We start from the raw sequence: 18,862 nt of genomic DNA, 5'->3' as shown, positions 1-18,862 counted from the left end.
CAGTCCGTTATTTTCATGCTCATGCTTCTACTACACGCTAGCTATTAAGACTTTGTAAAGGCCACATGCAGGTTTCATATTATTCTTATGAGCAATTTAATGTGTTGTTGCATGGTCAAATGCCGCTATGTGGTGATGATATTGTCATTGTCAGATAGATATATTATGTTGGCATCAATTTTTTTATAAATGCCTGCAAATACAGAGCTTTATAAATCTGTCTATTTAAAGTGGAAGACTGAAAAAATACAATTTGACATCACTGTGGATTATAAAAAAGGATTACAAGCACCAGCACATACAAATGTATAATACACAAGGTTGCATGATAGTATACAGTGACCTATAGAATCACTCAAGGGCTGCCCCAACTACAGAAATCTGACTAATAATAGGCTTTTGTAGACAATACAACAGTCAGTTTTTCCTGTAATGTCTGCCAGAAATTGAATGCAGTCGTGCAAAATTACCATTTTAAAAGTGGTACTTATCAAAGATCAATACATATTTATGAATACTGGCATGATGCCAGATATCTGACTTTAATTTTCCAGGAAAATTAACAAATCATTAAAAACAATGAATTAACAAGAGATGTTTATCCACAAAGACTCTTACAGCCAAACAGTTTGACCAGGAAGGGGCAGCCCTCAGTCATTCATTAACGTATAAATGTCAAAAAAGAATTGATTAAAGATGATAGTTGACGCAAATCAGTAACTATGAGTATAAATGTTTTAACGACTTCGTTCATGAAAAACCTTCCCAATATCTTCCAATCTTTCCAAAATCTACCCTTCACTGACAAGTGCACACCTTGACAAATAAAATGTCAATTTGCTGCTGCTGATGCTGCTGAGTCTGATATGGTACCTTTAACAAATCTCTAGATCTCAACATATTGTGATTAAACATGTTATGGTTTTTGTAACTGCTTTCATTTGTCATTACATCCTGATTCATTCTGTCATTTATGTATAATTACAGTACACGGTATAATGAATTTAACCAATTTTCAACAGGTTTTCATGCCTTACCTCACCAATACTGATATATAATTTCTGTAGCATATCTACTGAATTACAGTACAAATAAAAAATATCAGCATTTTAAACTTAACAGAAGGTGATCAAAAGAGAATAATAAAAAAAAGATTCAAAAACTGTTTGAACAGACTGAAAACAACTCAGATTTTGGCAAAAATGTTCCTGTTGCAGCAACACTGGGGGATAATGGAAGACATTATTTGTGATAGCTGATAATCCAGCAAACAATATTTAACAGCATTTCAAAATAGGTTTTTAGTTTTGTAACAAGCTTGCATAAATTGAAATTCCATTCAGTTTGAAGATGTTGGGCTTCAGAACATATTTCCATTCTGTAAACTCTTTGGCATCCAGTTCAAAACTCACATATAAGAATACAGTGACTTGTAAAACACACAAAGATTGGTTATACTTTCCCTTTTACAGTAAATACTGAATGACTTAGTACTGTACTGAGTGCTGTCCATCCATGTAAACAGAACTTACCAAGTAACACCCTCATAAAAAACCACGCTCATCCAGTCCTTTGGCAGTCACTGGGTTCCATTTTGCTGTGGGCTTATTGCTATTATGGCCTGTAGAAAAGTCAAAATACATTTTCAGTTAAAATGTTAACATGTTAAAATTAAGGTTCACAAAATTGGCCCGTGTGTGCAGTGACAATAACTTTCATGTTTGCAAGCGTACCGAGGGAGGCTTACTTGTATCAGGTCTGGTTTTTGGCACATCTTGTGAGTGTGTGTCCGTGGGGAGTGTGTGGCTGGCTTCCCTGCGCTCAGACACCACCACAGTCCGCGGCACCGTGGCAGACAGGACGAGGGGTCTCTGGTTGTGGTACTTGAGCCGGTACGTTTCCGTCATACAGTTGTCCACGTTGAAGTACGTTGTCAGAGAAACCTCTTGGGCGGGCGCCGCCTGCTCCACTACTCGGATAGACCTGCATCCAGTTAGTCTTTCCTCGCTGTCGCAGGACGACGGGGTGCTCCTCTCTGGGTCAGAGCCCGACTTGGAGCTTGCATCTGAGAAGGGTCTGTGGCCTGAAATCTCAGCCTTCCTGGGAGGACTAACATAGGATGCGGCTGCTCTGGTAGAAAGACGCGGACTTGGTGGGAAGGGTTCTTGAAGCAGCCTGGGGCAGAACACAGCGTGGCTCGTTTCACCCTGGTGAGGAGGGATTCGCTGGGCGGGTCTAAGGTGAGGTGACACCGCTGTGCCGAGCTGACGCTGACCGGTCAGCTGGGGCGGTTCTGCTGTCACACTGCTGTGCGGGTGGTGCGGCAGGGTCAGATGACAGCAGTGGGAGTCAGAGGCCACGGCCTCACTGTTGCTGGAGCGGTAAGCGCTGTCCCGGTCCTCAGGCTCAGACAGAGCGAGATCGTCTGAGCTGTTCCACTCTGAGCTGCTGGTTTTCGCGATGTGCCGCAGCGCTGGACTTTCTCCACTGTGCCCTCTACAGTTTGTCACCACCTGCTGTTCACTCTGCACAGTCCGGCTATCAGAGTTAGTGGAATCCCTCTCTGTAATCACTCCTTTCCTGGAGGTGCTCGTGTTGTATTTTGATTTCCGTCTGCAGAAAAGAGAAAATAAACATACATTGTTCACACAAGAGAACGACAGAAATGGTCATTTTAATTTCAGGCCCCCAAAATGTATAGAACAAAAGAACACTACCTTGAACTTGGACTACACTTTAGATGTGAATGTGAAACTTGGTCATAGTTCTTTCCCTGAGTTTTGGGTTGATGTTTACCTAGAAATTAAACAAAATTAGTCAAAGCACAGTATCAGAAGAAAGAAACTCCTAACATCGTATTCCTGTAATCTCTGGGAAGCCAACAATTGATGGAATATAAATCATATAAATCATAGCTATTATCAAATTGGCACACAAACACAAATAAATAAGGCTAAAATGATATCAAAGGTAAAAGCAAAGTGGACACAGCAAAGACGAACAACTATTCTCCTCCATATCCAAGGACAAGGAGGCTGTACACATGGGACTCGGAGGCTGTTGTCCTCTCACATGGACACATGGTGGCAGCAGAGAGTTAATCTCACTAGACTCTCTCACAGCTGGGTGAACCAGTCGAGTACACAAGCGCAGTAAGAGGCAGCATGCATGCTGAATTCCTTCACTTTAAAAATAGATGTGTTATTTTTTTCTTTGCTGTTGCCCTGGAGAGGTCCATGCAAGGATAAAAGCTTTAACTGTTGGTTGGAAACGTTGGCTCTAGATGCACATAGCCTCGATAAAGTATCAAGCGAAGCACGCCTGAGGCATTGCATAAAACAGAAAGATATTTATGACAATGCCAGCAGCCATGTCCAGCTGTGCTATCTGAACGAGCTTTTTGGGATTATCATCAGATTAATGACTGTGCAGGGCTTACTGGGTGACTAGGTTAAAGAAGCCAGTCCAAGCTCAGAAGTCAACCAATACATTGATTATTCCTCCAACATTTGTACATTACCAGTATCAGAGGCAGATAATTTATTATTTGTACTTTAAGTCTAACATAAATGCTAATATAATGTGCTTTCGTTGAAAACAAAACAACAAACATAAGATGAGCTGTGTGGTTTCTCCCTGTAGGAAACAGTTGCGTGGGTCATTCTCTGGCAAGAACTCCTCATTTGGAAAGGTCCGCTCTCATGTGGCAAGCAACGAATTACATGGTTAGTGCAGTAGTGTATTTTTATCTTTTGGACACTCTTACTCTTAACAATGAAACTGCGCAGGACACACCTAAATACACAACACACAGCTATTAAAATTTAGCCCTGAAAGCGTATTGTCTAAATGCCCTGATGTGTGAGAATCTATGAACAATTCATTGCTCTCATCTGTTTCAAAATCTCATTATCTTATCTTTTCTTCCTAAGTATTGCAGTAACATGCAGATTAGATGTGACAGATATAAGAATGCGGTTTTGCAAGACTAAACTCACTGCAATCATGACAAAGGTCGGAACATTGAGGTCTTCATGCCTTTCCTTTAGCCATAGTCTTTACTAGCTTTCGCTTCTTTAAAAGCTGCCATCTCAGTTACTTTAACAGAGAAAAGGGTAAAGAGTGGAGCCTCTATTTTTAAATCCTGCATCTTTTTTGCGTGTGTAACATTAATGAGGATAAAGTAGTAATGTGCACATGAGTTCTTGTTAGTGCGAGAGTAGCGTGATGATTAGTGGGTGCTTTGTTTGCTCATGACCTGACATCGGGTAAATTATTGAGCCACTCCTCTAACAAACTTTAGCAGAGCTCTGGGAAGGGATCTTGGGCTGGTAGTTAGCGAGCATCTGAGAGAATGAAATCGCTCATATCTGCTTGAAAACTCTGAAATATTGCAAGCAATGAAAATGTGGACCTGGACTTACTTTTATGCATAAAAATGGATGTGTACCGTATGATACAATGTCCGTGAAAGTGAAAATTTTAACTTTCATAAACATCATAGACCAACAAAAGGTATATACAGTGTTTACTTTCATTGATATACTCTGAGTTTAGTGCTCTTTCTTTCACACAATGAAGAGCATTGTCTTTTTACATTTGATCTTAAGAAACCCCATTATTCTTGTGGCAACCAGGCCCACAGTTGGCTGCAGCACTACAGGAGTGAGCCAACATGTTAATGATATGATTGGTTAGGTCATAACGCTGCATCTATTTGTATTCATGAGCTTTTCACTGTGTATAACATGCTCTTTTATGCTGTATTGCTCTGATTTCATGCTTTTAACCATGCTCTTATTCCCATTATGTCTTCATTTTGCTGTTGGTGTTCCACGCTCTGCCTCTCATACACACTGCCTTTCGTACACACTGGTTTTGTGTTTTTGAAGTACTAGATAAATAAAGTTGACTGGATTTGACATTGTTGCCAGGGGTTAAATTATTTTCCTAGCACTTTGCCATACACAACAGCAGGTTAATTTCTTATTTAAATACCCATCCAAAGCATTGATCAAAGGTTACTGACAGCAATGTATATCATTCCATACTACAATGCACATTTGTGTGTTTACTGTGCCAGGAAGACTTGAGCACACTCTCCAAATCTTGGAACTTACCATTATGTGAAGGTGAGCACATGATGCTTGGTTTTGCATCGCCTCCTTTTTGGTGCAGCTGGCTCTGACTGAAAACAAAAGACTGAAATTATTCTCAGTGGTTTTTCAAGCCACCTCACTTGGCACTGGTTTGCTGGTTGGATGATTAGTCTTCTGTAAAACTGGCTAACATTTGCAGGCAATTTAAAATTGTGGGTTGAATGGGTTTGGCTTTTGTACTAATACTTGCACTCCTAGGAAAATACTGGTGTTTTTCATTATTTGGGTGATTACCTTCATCATGCTTTTGTTTTACATTCTCTGTAGTTTATTTTTGATTGCGTGGCTTTATTATGTTTTGAGTAACACTTGCAGTCCTGATTCATTAGTAAAACCGATATGCAAACTAATCACCAATGAAACTCATCATAATGTTGTACAGACCAAGTGTGCAACCCCACCTAGCCTCCTTAAGTTGGCAGTGTTGCTCCTTGTCATTTTGGGTTATGTTTCATTCCAAAGTGGCCTTCCCTAAGACCTATTCTCTGCTAACGCAGCAGGCAAAGCATACACTGCACCCAGGAATTGCTGAGATTAAGGCCATTCCACAGTTTACTGGGAGCACAAATGATTCCCAGTTAGAATCAGCTCTGAATCCTGTAAACTCTAATTTAACCTCACTGTCTGCTAGGGGCCAACTGGGTTCTAAGGTCCCATGACAGTTTGAGAAAATTACTATCCAATTCATCTGCCAGTACGTTTCTGAATACTGAATATAGGTGTGTTAAGTCATTCTTAACATACCGAAAAACAGTGGGAATTTGCAAGGACCTGTAGAAACTATACTTGCTCACATTGCTAAATTAGCTTTCCTCAACAACAGCATCAACTTACATGAAAGTGACTTACATGAGTTTTGATTTGATTTGGTGATCTAGTGATCTACAAAGGTACTAAGTAAAACAAAATAACAATTTACTCAGTAAGTAAACTAGACTGGACTGTAAAAACAAGCATTGTCTGTTGCCATAGTTGTCTGTTACCAGTTTTTAGCATATCCTTTACAATTGGTTATTTCCTTTTCTATGCAATCCCGACAATTTGTGTTGCACATGTTCTGCAAAGATACTAAGTACAACATTTACTCAGTAGAGCCAAGGGCCAAACAGAGCCCATTCCTTAATATGAAGTTTCACATAACACAAAAACAGTATCTTAACTGCCTGCATTCAAAATGGTTGTTATTTTTTCAAATAATATATGTTCATTACATTTCAAATAGACAAATCTAGATTAAATCTAGATTAAATCTAGATTACCGATTTCGCTAAAAAAAATGATGGTGCTTTCAAACTACCAGAAAGTACTGAACTTGACAGATTCATGTAACAGAGGATGAAAAAAAGATAACCCTCTTCTTAAAATTACTAGGCCATCACAACAACTGGGAACAAAATTTGCATAAGGGGCTAATTTATGTGGCGAGCATTATCCGATTTTGCTGCTGGAAAAAACGCCACACACAACCACACACACACACACACACACACACACACACACACACACACACACACACACGCACACACACGCCTTGGTTCAGGCAGTAGCCCTGTATTGCTGCTTGCAATATAAAATCAAAACAAGCGGTCTACCATTCAGCTCCAGCCCCAGATCTAAAACAAAAGTCACATTGAAGTGCTAGAAATGCATCAGGCCATTTCTCTTTGTTAGCGAACATTACACACCTTCCACAGCTAAAGCTAAACTTTTAGCTAGCTACTCATCATCAATGAAATAAAGTCAGTAATAAAGACAATAAAACTAAGACTGGTGGGTAGATATTCAGCTTCACTCCATTTATTGATAAAAATAAATAAATAAATGCATATAATGTTTTGTGACAAAGTGTTCTTTGATTAAATGTTTAATTGACTTTATTTAATTGATGATGAGGAGCTAGCAAAAACTTTAGAACAGCTAGCTAACAAAGGGAAATAGCTTTAACTTTGCATTCCTTTTAGAGCTCAATTTCCATTTACTTACACTACAAATTGTAAATTTTACTTTGTAACACTGCAGACAATAAATGATACAAGTCTATCTGTATTACATGGAAAACTCACTGTGTGTGTTGGGCCAAATGTTACTTCCTTTTACAGTCCAGTTTCATCATGCTTACTCTGTACCTTGTAATGCTTATTGCAGAACATGTATGGTACATTTGTCATTACTGCATTGGGAAAGGATGTGAGAATAACCAGGTCAGACCATAGAATTAAGCGCTGCTTCCTTTTACAGTGCAGTTTAATCTTTCTTACTGAGTAAACTGAATGCTATAGTTTTACCATGATTTCCAAGAAAATTAATGCATACCTGGTAGCCATGCAGTAGAAATTAATCTCACAATACCAAATTTATGCAGCCCTAAGAATGTACTCAGTATTTAAGAAAATGTACCAAGAAAGTAGATGAAAAGTATGTGGTCTGTTGGAGGTCATTATTAATGTAATTCCCACAACTTCACACAATTCCCACAATTTCATAGTTTCCATCTGAAGTTTATTAAACCCTTTCCAAGTGGGTAGAGCCACAAATAATGAATATATTTAAAAAAGCTAATAATGGAAAGTTTTAAAAGTGCATTGCTAATATAATCCTGCAGAACCAAAAGATTTTCCCTTATTTGATGGGTAATAGAGAAATTGTTTCTAAGAAAGTGTACCTTAAGTCCTTTGGAATTATGCTGTTAAACTCAACTACAATGTAGTTACTTGAACTGATAAGTAATATAAGACGTATGTTAAAGCAATTCAGCTGTCAGCTCAGCTCTCAAGATTTTGTTACAGTACCTACTCATTTACAGGCCTAATTACTTGCTAATTTACAAATACGGTAATTTACCTGTTAAATAAATGGTCATTTACTATTACCATGAATTTACCTGGTAAACACCTAGTAGTTAGGGTGACTGTAAAATAAAGGGTTACCTTTTTCTTTAATGTGGAACCTCCAACCTCCAAGGAACACAAGAGTACAGTGAATAATAGACAATTGTTTCTTACCTTTGCATCTGTGCCTCTGGTGTTAATTTCTGGTCTTTACCAGCAAAGCCATCTACCCCAGGTGAGTCGGGATTGGTGGAGCCACTGCTAAGTCTATCACTGCTCTCGTAGCCAGACTCTGTCCTTTGAATGGTCCAGGTGTCACTACGCAACAGGGTCTTGGGGCCACCCTTCAGTCTGCCGCCCCTCTGTTGGTTGGCCCTGCTCTCTGACTCCAAAGAGCTGTGGCTCTCTGTCTCGTGCCGCTGCTCATCCTCATAGATAGTCATCAAACACTTCTGCTTCCGGTCGTCTCTGTTCCGGACATACTCCCGCTCGCGGTCTCGGCCTTGTTCGGTGTGCACCCTCTCCTGGGAGGAAGGCTTACTGCGCCGCGGGCTATCGTGTTGCTGCTGACGACGCTGCTCCAGTTCGTTCAGTACACTATCCACATTTAACACCTCCCGAATGGGTCTCCATGTGGACTTGGGTTTGCTGCGGCTTCCTCCTCCCCCGCCTTTCTCCCATTGCTCCTGGCAGCCGTCCTGATCGTAGCAACCGGGGGAAGTGTTGTTCCTCCGGCTATGCCCACCGCCCTGTACACCAAGGGACTGCCCACGTGGCTCCTGAGATCCTCTTGAATGGCTTAGTGACTTCTCAGTCCGTGGACAGCTCTTTAGTTTCTGGTCCGCAGGTGGCCTCAGTCCATTCTCCGGGGGAGATGAAGATCTAGCATGCGCCATCTCTAAAAGGAGTGGACATGGAGCATTTTTGGAATGACCATTTCATACATGTTCTGACGTAGGTATATACACTGGCCTGCTATTTTATGTCATTGCTTTTGCCTCTCTAACATCAATGTGTTGTAAGATGTGTACACTATACTGTACCTTTGTGTTGTGATGGGTCAGTTCTACGATGCCCTCTATCCTTTTTCGATGTCTCACCAGGCCGCTGCAAATTCTCCATGAAAGGTTCCTGGAATTTATTTGGACTGCCAAGGGGACGCTTCACTGAGAAAAAAATAATCGAAATGGCAGATGAGTTAGTTGCTCTACGATACAGAAAGCATCCTTGATGGTTGCAAAATTCCACTTGAGGCTCTTGAAATGAGAATGTTTATATCAGTCCTGAACTAACCTCCACTGAGGCCTGACGTCAACTGAGGAGGTAGAAAATAATTGTGATTTGTCCCTAAATTCTCTCTGCCTGCAGAAAGCATCCTGCACCATGCTACTGCATAATAATAACAAAACATTGTGTTAAATTAACTTAGAAGGGTCAAGAGTTTTACAACACACAATTCTCTGGCATATAAACCTTATCAGAGGTCCGTGGATCTTATGACATCCTCAAAGACATTTACAATAGGGTGTACACTGGGTCCCTTGAGGACTCTCCGACCACCCAGCTAGCTCATAATTGTCTCTTATCCTGTCGTTCATTTCAAATTTCAATGTAGTAGTCTTATTTGAAATGCAGCGCTCTCTTGCCTTGCATCTTTGCTGCAGAGGATGCAGGAGACAAATCTCACCAAACAGATGCCACTGCATCATTAGCTATAATAAAACATACTACTGCTGCCCTTTGCCAACCCTATGATGGGTTTCTTTGCCTCTGTAGCAAGCCGGCCTATGTGAGAAAGAGAGAGGCTATGCGAGCTTCAAACACCTACCTCCTACTCTGCACATTTACCCAACAGTTGCCACTTTCTTTCACTTTTACTCAACTCTTCAGTGCGACTTCTAACAAGATTCACTGCTATACGTAACGGAAGAGATGAAGAAGCTGCTCTTTTGTAAGACTATTACAAACTACTAATATTAAAAATGTGGAACAAGACAAGTCTTCTTTTTCTGATATATTAAGCCACATTCTACAGCATGCAATTTTATCCTCTATATTCCCGTTTCTGCATATGTTTTACTGCGAAGCACATTGAGCTTCCCTGTGTATGAAAAGTGCTATGTAAATTAAGTTTGACTTGACTTGACTACTGACTGCTGATTGGCTGTCAAGTTTGGGTACACCCATCTTTACCTTTCTAGGAGAACTTATAAATACTAAAGTTTGTCATTTGTTTATATTCTCTGTCTCAATGAATGATCAAGTCCAGTAGGCAAAAACATGCTATTTTTTTTTCAAGAAGTGGTTCCTTGGTCCACATTTCTGTTAAGACCTACAAAATAACAGCATAATGTAATAATAGTGACAGGTGAGGGAAACTCTGTCCAGCCTCTCTACAACCTAAAGTAGTAAATAATTGGATAAAGCTGTGTGCACGGGCATGGGAACTGGATGTGTTCCTCGTTGACATAGTGTTACAAACAGTTGCGAGTAAGCTATAGTATTATAGATTTTCAGTCTTGTTTATATAGAATAATCTTGAGTGATGTTTGATTGGTTCTACTGAATAACAAAAATAATATCAGGTGTAGATGGTGTACACCCAACTGCCCAGTAATTAACTAATACACACTTCAAAGTGTTGCCTGAAGCTATACTGACAAGTTTTACAGCCTTAATAATGCAAATGTAATATTACAAGGCAATTATCTTGTTAAGGTTGTAGTTGTAAGAGTACATCTGAAGATAAACTAGACAACTAGATGACAAAAAAAAAAGTACTTTTTCTAAGATGTACTGCCAAAGCAAAATAATAATGCTTAAAAATAGCCTGTTAATCATCAATAAACCACAATATGGAATACTGTCACATAAAAAGCATATGGAGAAAATACAAATAATGTTTAAAATGTTTAAAAGCCTTACCACAGAACACTATTAGAGTCTGAACCATGCTGAAAACTAACAAATCAATTACTTACACTTATTTTCACAAAAACAGGAATCCACTCCCATGCCTGGACACAACTCTAAAGCAAAACACTCCATCTAAAAGAGCAAGGCGCCATTGCCAAAAAACCAAGCAGATAAGTTAATGGAAGCAAATATCGGAAATGCGTAGGGGAGGAGTGAGATCTGTGGAGTGCGCCTGGCCGCAGGAGCAGGGATTAGGGAGGCAGGCGTGGGTGGTAATCTGCATGCAACAGAAGCATCATCCTCATATCAAGTTCAACCCGGCACACAGGGCAGGACAATCTTTCTGCCCGGGGAACGCTTTAATAGCACTCTCTCTCAATCCCAATGCAAACCATAACTGTAATTTGTCTAGTGAAATCGTTATTCTCATAGCACTGTCATTGGTTTAACATTTAATTTTAATATTTAATACCATTTAGTGATACTTTCAAAAATTGTTTTTGATGCTCAAATAGATTGGGATTTTAGGGAATGACATTATCAGACAAATTGAAAATGATCAGTACTCTAATCCTGATCCTACGTTATTAATTTTTATTACTTTATACACTATGTTTCCGCTTCCATCCACCTCAAGTTCCCCAAAAAGTTACAACTGGTAATCTTTATTGCTCTTACAGCAGTTGCTTTCTGGCAGAAAATACCCACTGGTGTTATAAAATTTAAATGTGGATATCTCCATGGAAACCTCCACTGGCTACCTTTTATAACCTGCATTTTACATTTATATTATATCAGGTATGACATAACTTAGAAATAATATTTAATTATAATGGTAATAAACCTTTGAGAAAGAAGGACCAAAATATCTCTGGCTGACCAGAAGATAAGTGTGTTTGTGTGTGTGTGTGTGTGTGTGTGTGTGTGTGTGTGTGTGTGGTTCTATGCTGATCTCACCCCCACACAGAGTCAACTCATGTGGTGTAATGACCCGAGGAAGAACATTAGCTGCCTAATGTTACGTTAGTATGCATACATTTAGAATAAAAAAAAAATGTTTTCCACAACATCATCTATGTTACAGCGTGGCTCTCAAACAAATGTCCTTTCCTGACTTAAAAGTTTGGAAATATCCCCCAGAAAAATCAAATGCCCCGGATCAGTTGAATGCATTTTTGGGGGAATTTTACTAAACGTAAAATTTTGGACTAACAAAGTGCAGATATACATTAAACTTGCATTTACACTATGCAAGAACAACGAAAACCTAAATATGTTAATTATTGAATTGATAAAAACACCTTGGGTAATGTGCACCAAACAATTATTATGAGTGAATTATGATATTATAGTATATTATTATGATATGTGATATATTATTATGATTTATTACCATTATTGTAACATATGGTTTCTCAAGGTTATGTCATAAAACTGTGAAGAAAAAAAACCCTGACATTTAACTACATAGTTGAATCCTGGAAGAAAACCACATTGCTTGAGATAGCAGTAAATCCAGCAAGGCCATATAGTCCAGTGAAAACAGTTGAAAACAGGCCAGAATGCCTAGAGAATAATCTCTATGCCTAAACAAAGATGTACACAACCTCATATGGAAGATAAGACTTTATCTTTCAAAAAAATGCCGAATACATACATCTTAGAAGTCCATGAGGAGTGCAGTGGACAAATGTGTTTACAGTATAACTGTATTAGATTACACCCATTCATGCTGACTGCTTTAAGGTTTAAAAGGCTTGTCTTACCTGTCATGTCACCATTTACTTGGGCCTTGTAGCGGGAACACATGGTGGTTTGCCTTGGTGCATCTTCACTGGATATGGGACTCCCCTCAGGGTTGGTGTAAAATAAAAGCAGTGGCTGGAAATGTCCCCGGATACATTTAGAGGCAACATCTTTCCATTTGGATCCGATCTGGGAAAAGAAAAGTGTGATCTAAGAGCAGTGTGACACACATATGATCGTTTTTTTAAGAGGAAGTAGACTTGATGCCAAAAAAAGCAACGTAATAACACGGCTCCTAACCTCCTTTACAGTAGCATCATCAAAAAACATCCATTTTGAAGATTTGGTGTGATAGGCGAAGGCTGAGTAATGTTTACTCGAAAAACAGATCATCCCCACCAGATGCAGCTCACTCCTTTTGGCATTCTCATCAGTGACGCGATTAAAAAGCTGAAAGACAACAAATTCAGACAAGGTAGAGCTACACATTTTGCTCTTTGGCAGATGCTAAATCATCACATAGTGTGAGGATACAAATCTAGTATAAAGTATAAAGTTTTTGATAGCCTTGAAGACTATCACTAAATATAAGTTTTGAAAAAAAAGAAAAAAGATTACAATACACTGACCTTCAACAATGTTACTAATTTATTAACAAAAGTCATAACACAGCTGAGAACTATCTTATGTCATTTTGCAAAAGTAGGTGTTTAATTATTCAGCTGGTGGATATCTCATTTTGGAACAAAGCCCTTACACCACAAGTGGTAATTCTTCTTTCTACAGAGCGTGTCCTTTTAGAGGATATGGAGCTACATACTGTACCTGTTTGTCGTCAGGACTGGTTTGCTTACAGGCAGCAAAATATACACTGCCCTTGCATTTGTTTGTTGAGGTCTTAAAGTGCATTTAAACTGCCGAGTCAGCTCTTACCCCAGAGAGGTTCAGACGGGGACCAAGTGACCTGATGACATCGTCCGTAAGATCAGACTGCTCCGCGTCCCATACAAATCCAATAGTGACGATCTCCGGACAGTTCATGAGGACACGGCGGATCTTGATGCTCTGACCACAGTTGCTCTGCAAAACATGCAATAAAAAACATTATAAATTCACTAAAAATTCACAGTTGATTATACCAAAGTTTGTTCATAGATGTTTTAAGTCAAAAACATTACAATTACAAAAAAATATAGGAACAATCTCCGGTGCACAATTGTTTAAGTTGTGACTTTCACTCACACACACACACCAAAACAAGCTACTAAATCCATTTCCTTCTAGCATTTATTTGTCAAATTAATGTGATTTATCATTTCAAAAATGACAACCAAATTGCTGCTATAATCAAGGCTGGTTTCAAAGGTTCAAAAGACAAATACATAACGTCAGCACAGACATGTCACTGTCATTAAGTCCATACTGTAGCTTGTGATTTATGGAAGAATAAGGGGTTAAGGGAACAGAGCACTTAGCTACACCAATCTGACGCACACTGAAATGGTAGACAGCAGTAGCCAATACAGATGAGAGAGAAACAGTGGATAAGCCCTTACTGCTATTTATATCCTAACACTAGTCTGGCACCCTCTCCTTCCGGCCGCTTCAAGTGCAATGTCACAGCAGAAAGCACAGAGAGAGTCAGCGCACTCTGCACATTCACAAGAATCAGCTGTAGTCATTTTACCACGCTAACTGTTAATCAACATTCATCTGTGGTTAAATGCAAACAGGTGCTTGAAAACACATGAGAAAGACATGGGGAAGTATTGAGCCATCACTTGGTGAAGTTGTAACTGTCTGTAACTTCTTTCAGAGCAACTTCAGAGTGCAACAAGCAGCGACCCTGAGCCACATACCGGGCAGGTTCGCAGGTCGCCTATGTTGTTTGCTGCCTGCAGCAATTCTCCAAACATGTCGGACCGCAGCCGCTCATTCTTCCCCATCATGCGATCAACCTGTTGGCTGTGGCATAAAGAAAGAGACTGTGTGGACGCTGGATGGTTGAGGTTTTGTTGAAATTGAAAAAGTCCCATATATTATTATTTTCACCAACATTTGTACCCTCATTGGATAAGTACGTAGGTAAGACTTTATTTATTTAGCACCTTGTGAAACCAAGGGTTACAAAGTGCTTCACAAAAAGAGCAACAGCAGTTTAAGAAAATAATAGGATAATCACAACGTAAAAGAATAGACTGGGAGTTATTCTTAAAATAAATTATCACTACTAAAAGATACTACTAAGAGAAATTTAGCTATATATCCTTTATTGCAATTTTAGATCCCATGATTGAATATCAGAATCATCTAATTTAACAATATTAAGAACATTTCATTTCCTATTTAGCAATATTTATAACATGTAATTCAATTTCTATGAGAGCACCTGCTGTATCAAATCAAGCGCTCCTGCTTACGCTCCTCAGCTATTCACAATGAGCGCTGAGACCAATACACATAAACACACAGCCGTTGCATGAACTTCAGATAAAGAACAACCAAATGATTACCTGGCACCTTCACCTAAGCTTTGGGTAAGTAACAGGTACACCCACTGATAATAGTTAGGCTTGGAAACAAGTGCCCAGCTGTGCAAACTGCTGTTTTGGGTTTTTGTTGCACCTCAAACTAATATGACAAGTTGATTAAATCACCTCAGAAATCATTGCAAAACCCAGTAATATGCGTGCTTGACTTCTCACCACTACACACATTTCTATAATGGGAACATTTTTGCGTGTCTCCCAATCCATGAGGTTCCAACAGGAACAGTTACATCTTCAAGGGAAAGTGTAGGACTATGAACAAGGACTACAGTAACAGTGAAATGTTCAGTGTCAATCTAATGTTGATTTAGAGACTCTTTAGCTGCTGAAGGACCAAAAGGAAAAACTGTGTTGATTTAAGATGCGAAAAAGTGATCAATTGATATTTGTGACCATAATATTTAGCAAAATCAGGATTAGCATTTCAGCCAGAATTGGTAGTAAACGGAGGTACTATACTCACCATAAAGCAGTGGTCGAGACGTAATGTACTAATTCTGTGAATGGGTGGGGGTCTGAAGATGCACCGCAACAGCGACACACAAACTACAAAAGAAAAGATGAACATGATTTTACAGATTGTTATAACATTTAACATTTACACTCACTAAATGATATTTACAACTGGGCATTAACATGTTGCAGCCGTAATATTTGCCTCTTAAGTTCTGTTACAGCTGGTGTAGGAAAAAGAGAAGTAATACTGTATTTTGCCTTATTTTTACATATAGCAGTTTAAATGTCAACTTGCTATGAAAAAATATTTACCTGCTCATAAAGCATCATTGCAAACTTCTGATGGGTAATGCAGGATTTGGATGAACAAGCATCAGTTGCAGTGTCTGAAACGATGTGTAAATGAATCCGCTCCAAGATGTTCTCCTGGTATGGAAAAAATAAGAGCAGATACAATGCCAGAGTTGAATACATGGTAAATATAACTAACAAAATTCATATACAACTCACAATAACAAAACTTGTATACATTCAGAAACTTGAAACATACTAGAACTAGGTCAATGTACGGATAAATATAGGCATTGGAGAAGAGAAAAAACTCAAAACACTGTTAAAACAAATAAATAAAGTTTATAATTGGGTATTTCAAAGTATATCCATAGTCCTAACATGTCAGATTAAAAAGCCTGAGACCTGAATGCTTCACACTTTCACTTAGGTATACTGGTGATGACACAGAGTTTAGGTATTTTGTCTGTGACCTCTGCTTCCTTTCCTACAGGTCAATTAACCCACAGCACTGTGCAGAGGTCTTCCCACTGAATATTCACTTAAAAACCAGCATGCCCCTAAACTGAAGCCGCCGTGTCGACGTACAAAGCACTCAGCAGCGTCATCCATCAGGCCGAGCTGGAAACGCTGCTCATCCTTAAAGGTTTCAGCCAGTGCGTTACGCAGGCTGTCCGAGGGCAGCACACGCTCCCGACTCTGCTGAAACTGGCTGAAAATACTCTGAAAAAGAGACAAAAACAATAATTTACTTGTAGTCAAATATGGTATATAAAGCTCCTAATGATTAGAGAGAAAACAATGGGACTGAACACAAAAAAGTATCTGCTGATGCCTTTTGTTCTTCACCAAATAATACCAGATTCCACATTCAAATTGTCAAAAATCATCTTTTGAATCACCAGTTAAGATCACAAATATACATTCCAGTGTAGTCTGACATCTGTAACAATACTAATGGAAACAAATTGATGACAGGTTTAGCTTTATGTACAGCAATTTGAATAAATACTAACCTTCAAAGCGCAGAAAATGCAGGCATCACCAAGACAAAAGTGACCTGAGAGCTGCCTCAAGCTTCTCCTGAAAATGTCCAGCTGCCAAAGCACCTGTGAAGGTTCGACAACAGAATACTGATACTCATCATAATAGAAACTGCTTGTTGTACCATGTGATATTTCCATTCAAGGATTTCAATAGCTTACTTTAAGGAAATATTGACATCTCCAACTAAATTACTTAATTAACATGGTTGATGCCGAAGATCTGTACCAGGATTTTTTTGTTTCAAGTGAATATTGAGACAGATTCGTAACCCTTCAGTTCAGTGAAGTATTTGTCTTTCAGTATAACATGGTTCTCCAGAGGAAGCTGACCTGAACAGCGCTGTTGAGGAAGCAGCTGTTCTGACCCGGCTCGTTCAGCAGGCCTTTGGTGAGAGCGAGAGACAGCATGCTCCCCGGCTGGTAGGATTTCTTCAAGCCCCCTCCAGGTTTCTTGAAGATCTTCACCCATGCCATTGAGTTAGAGCCCGCACCTGATGAAATATCACAAGTTCTTTTTTTTTTTGTACATATGCATGTTCTCTGTGATATTTAGTTGAATGTACGAGGGTGTGTCTTTCTGTTTGTTTTTATGTGTGTTTATGTGTTTTTATGTGTTGGATGTGATTTCCACTACACTGTCTAACCTTAAATAACACGTCATAATGTTTTATGACAGATGTTCTGGACTTGTTATAGTGCCAGGAATGCTAGCGGTCGCTGAGGAGTCAACTTATGGGGCTCGTAATGAAGAATAAAGAATACAAAAATCTGAAATTCAAATATATACTTGTAACTGTCAAGATTTGGCAACTATAAGTACATCTACAAGTGCCAAAAATCATAACGGAAAAGTTTCATCTACCCCATTTAAAGCAACACTCAAAATGTACAGTAAAACCTGTATATATCAGTGTGTCCTCATTTAGTGCAAGTGATGTTGGCAATTCAAAATGCGATTTCCTGTCCGGGCCTATTATTGCATGGTACTGTAGAAGTATAATAAGCAGCTCTGGATGAAAATTCAGTTCAGCTTGGACACAGTTTTCATTACATCACTAATCCAAATGACTGATTTGGTTAGACGCCAGATGAATCATGTTATCCACCTTCTCCGGAGATGGGGGGAGACTTGCTGCAGCTGGACATGCTGGGCGGAGGGAGCTGGTGCGCTGGTCTGGCCATGGGCTCCATCCATCTCATCCCCACGCACCTCCACAGCTGGCGGTTGAAGGCATGGTCGGGATCAGCCACAGGGCAGCCTCAGCCGTGTGCTGCTGGACATCGAATGACAACCGGACAAAATCTGGAGAGGGGAGGAAGGGAACAGATAAATCATGTGCTAAGCGTGGGATTATTAGTGTGACATGCAGTAGTCCGCAGCGCAACTAGCAATGCAGAACAGAAGAATAACCATTCATTTAAGGCTTTTAACGCCTAAAAAGGAGCTTAATACCCAATTCCTCAATCCGAACATAAACAAAACAGTATAGCAACACAGAAAGCCAAACATGAAGCTGGAGACATTTTTTTCCCTTAATCAAAATGGTCTCAATGTACCAGATAAACACTAGTTTGAAGTTCATTCATGTTTATTTTGACACTATAAAATCAATGTACTGTAAGTATGTACTGCTCAGAATCAATGGAGTCAAGACCTGAGCTTGAGTTGTGTGTATTATTGTATTATTGTGTGTATTATGAGTTGTAGGCTATTATTTTTAAATCCAACCCTAACCTTACACCAAACTACAGTATAACTATGATACAAAAAGCCTATATTAAACCATTACACTTTACACCTGGTCTAGAGAAAAGACATAAACTCCCTGAGCAGCTTTTCATTTGAGCACTGAAAACATAATTTCATCCCA

The 18,862-nt window shown here is 39.3% G+C and overlaps 1 protein-coding gene across 1 annotated transcript; it reads right to left on the bottom strand.

Moving 5' to 3' along the window:
• Positions 1–1,544: 1,544 nt before the first annotated feature.
• On the bottom strand, positions 1,545–18,191 carry usp53b (ubiquitin specific peptidase 53b). The gene is made up of 16 exons (XM_078282640.1): positions 18,098–18,191; positions 17,322–17,482; positions 16,962–17,054; positions 16,534–16,668; positions 15,967–16,080; positions 15,662–15,744; positions 14,509–14,614; positions 13,583–13,729; positions 12,950–13,099; positions 12,670–12,838; positions 9,031–9,153; positions 8,162–8,885; positions 5,121–5,182; positions 2,718–2,796; positions 1,748–2,613; positions 1,545–1,621 (listed from the first exon to the last, which is right to left on the bottom strand). The coding sequence occupies exons 1-16, from the start codon at positions 18,189–18,191 to the stop codon at positions 1,545–1,547; spliced, it is 3,183 nt and encodes a 1,060-aa protein (XP_078138766.1).
• Positions 18,192–18,862: the final 671 nt, after the last annotated feature.

This window comes from Centroberyx gerrardi, chromosome 3 (assembly GCF_048128805.1).
Source record: "Centroberyx gerrardi isolate f3 chromosome 3, fCenGer3.hap1.cur.20231027, whole genome shotgun sequence".
Classification (NCBI taxonomy): Eukaryota; Metazoa; Chordata; class Actinopteri; order Beryciformes; family Berycidae; genus Centroberyx; species Centroberyx gerrardi.
The sequence above is the reverse complement of the archived record's forward strand: the minus strand, read 5'-3'. Positions and strand labels throughout refer to the sequence as shown.